This window comes from Sceloporus undulatus, chromosome 7 (genome assembly GCF_019175285.1).
Source record: "Sceloporus undulatus isolate JIND9_A2432 ecotype Alabama chromosome 7, SceUnd_v1.1, whole genome shotgun sequence".
NCBI lineage: Eukaryota > Metazoa > Chordata > Lepidosauria > Squamata > Phrynosomatidae > Sceloporus > Sceloporus undulatus.
The window spans coordinates 44,038,046-44,040,487 of NC_056528.1; the positions used below are offsets into that span (position 1 = coordinate 44,038,046).

The following is a 2,442-nucleotide window of genomic DNA, read 5'->3' on the forward strand; positions in this document are numbered from 1 at the left end:
CTCAGTCCCTCTGATTTTCCAGACCAAGACCATATATGTATGTGTATCATCACCATCACCACCATCATCATCATCCAGAATTCCCTAACCTTCCAAGCGGTCTCAGACTGGATTACTTCTGCAGGGGGGTGTTGGACCCTGGTCCAATCAGGGTCTGACTTTGGGAGGATGCGGACCATTGGGAAGACTTGGGGGGTGGCGCTGGAGGAGACAAGGCAGGTGGGTCCTCCAGGGGCGTAGCCGGGGGCGTGGCGTGGCCGTGGCGCCTCATCCAATGGGAGCTCTGCCCGCCGCGTGGGCGTGTCCCGGGCGTCCCTTTAATGCCCTTGGCAGCTGGAGAGCGGCGGAGACAATAAGGCAGAGCGTGGTTGGAGCGGCCGGAGCTGCTCCTCCTCCTCCTCCTCTTCCACCATGATGTCCATGAACAGCAAGCAGGCCTTCAGCATGCACCCCATCCTCCACGAGCCCAAGTACACCCACCTCCACTCCAGCTCCGAGGCCCTCCGCAGGGCATGCTTGCCCGCCCCGCAGGTAAAGAGGGGTCTGGGGGGGTTGGGGATGATGGGAGTGGTAGTAGTAGCAGTGGTGGTGGTGGTGGTGGGATCTCTCAGCCCAAGGGCATCCAGGCAAGTTTGGGGGCCATGCTGGGACTCCCAGGGCACCTGATCAAGGGAAGAAGTGGACCCTTTGGACCACAGGATGCTCAGCTACCAAGGATGCTCAGCTCAGGAAGGGTCCTCCAGAAAGAAAGAAAGGAGGATCCCACAAGAAATGGGGGGAAGTGATAAAAGTCCAGGGCGGTTCAGAAGAAGGCTAAGAAAGGAAAGCTGCTCTCCGTCACTTTGGCACCGTTCTTTTTGAATCACCCTCTACAGATATATATATATATATATATGGAATGGGGAGGGGGTCTGGATTCCATACACACACACAAATTACACGCACACACACATATATGGTCTAGATTGCACGCACACACACACACACACACACACATATATGTACTAACATATAAAACACGCATTAAAATCATTTATCTCTATATATCTATATGGTCTGGATTACAGATATGTATGTATTTGTATATAAAAATCACACACACACACAGAGAAAAATTATATTTATCTCTATATATCTATATGGTCTGGATTACATATATATGTGTGTGTGTGTGTGTGTACTTATACAGTATATAAAAATCATACACACACAAATTATATATGTGTATATATTTATATGGTCCAGATTATATCTATCTATCTATTTATCCATCTGGTCTGGATTATATATATATATTTATATATATATCACATACACACACATAAAATAATATATGTGTGTGTGTACATATATACATATAGTCTGGATTATATATATGTGTGTGTGTGTGTGGTTTTGGTCTGGAAAAGGGACCTTGAAGCACCTTTGAGACTAAGAGGCATAGGGCAAAGTCATACAGACACACGTGTGTGTGTGTGTGTGTGTATTATTTTATTTATTTTATTTTTAAAGCAACTGTAGGTTTATCTTACTGTACCTACAATCAATTAAAATCATATAAATTAAATTAATTTTACCGACTTGTACAGCGCTGTGTATAATTACAGCGCTATAGAAAAAAGTTTAATAATAATAATAATAAGGCCTGCAAAGACACTGAAGATTAAACAACTATTAAATAGAAGCAATAATTTGGACGGAGAAGAGCCACAAAAAATGCAGGTTTGGGACATATTTGGGACGAATTTTAAGCTTTTGTCTGTTTTCAATCCCAATGTTATACTGTTTTCACTGGGTTCGTATATTATTATTATTATTATTATTATTATATTATTATTATTATTAAAAATAATTTTTAAAGTGGTTTTCTGTTGTGAGCCGCCTTGGGTCCCTTTTGCAGAGAAAAGACTATCGTCTTGGGAAAGTGGAGACAGCAATAGGAAACTAGATCCCAGGTGGACTCAATCCGAGAGCATGCATCTGCAGGGAGGGTGGGTCTTGGGGGGCTTTGGGGGTCTTTCATTCATAGGTCTCCATAGGGTCCCCAACGGTCATCCAATCCAACCCCCTGCCCTAAAGGAAGGCACCGTCCAAGCCAACTTGAGGATAGTTGACCTTTGGGATCTGGACTGGAAGGAAAGGAAACTTGAAAGCCCTTCCACTGGAGGACAGTTGGGGATCTCACTGGGGCAGGGTCCCCTAGAGATGGTCCAGACAGACAATAGGTCCCCCCCTTCAACCCTCCCCAAGGCTGGATCTCCACCCCATTGGGTCTCTGTCCCTGCCCAGACTGGGCTTTTGGCTGCCCCTTCCAAAGATGAGGTCGGATGGGAGGAATCTGGGGGTGGATGAGGGGATGGATGGAGGTAGGAGGAGGGGATGGAACGATGGATGAGGGCATGGAGGGAAGGAGAAGGCGGCTGCGGATGAAGTGTGAGAGCC

The 2,442-nt window shown here is 46.1% G+C and overlaps 1 protein-coding gene across 1 annotated transcript in view; it reads left to right on the forward strand.

Moving 5' to 3' along the window:
- Nucleotides 1-376: 376 nt before the first annotated feature.
- The window catches only part of LOC121936883 (brain-specific homeobox/POU domain protein 3-like), an 8,678-nt gene continuing 6,612 nt past the window's right edge, over nucleotides 377-2,442 (forward strand). Inside the window, exon 1 of the mRNA XM_042479561.1 lies at nucleotides 377-531. Within this exon, the coding sequence (XP_042335495.1) occupies nucleotides 412-531 (120 nt within the window). The 5' untranslated portion in view covers nucleotides 377-411. The remainder of the gene's footprint in view (nucleotides 532-2,442) is intronic.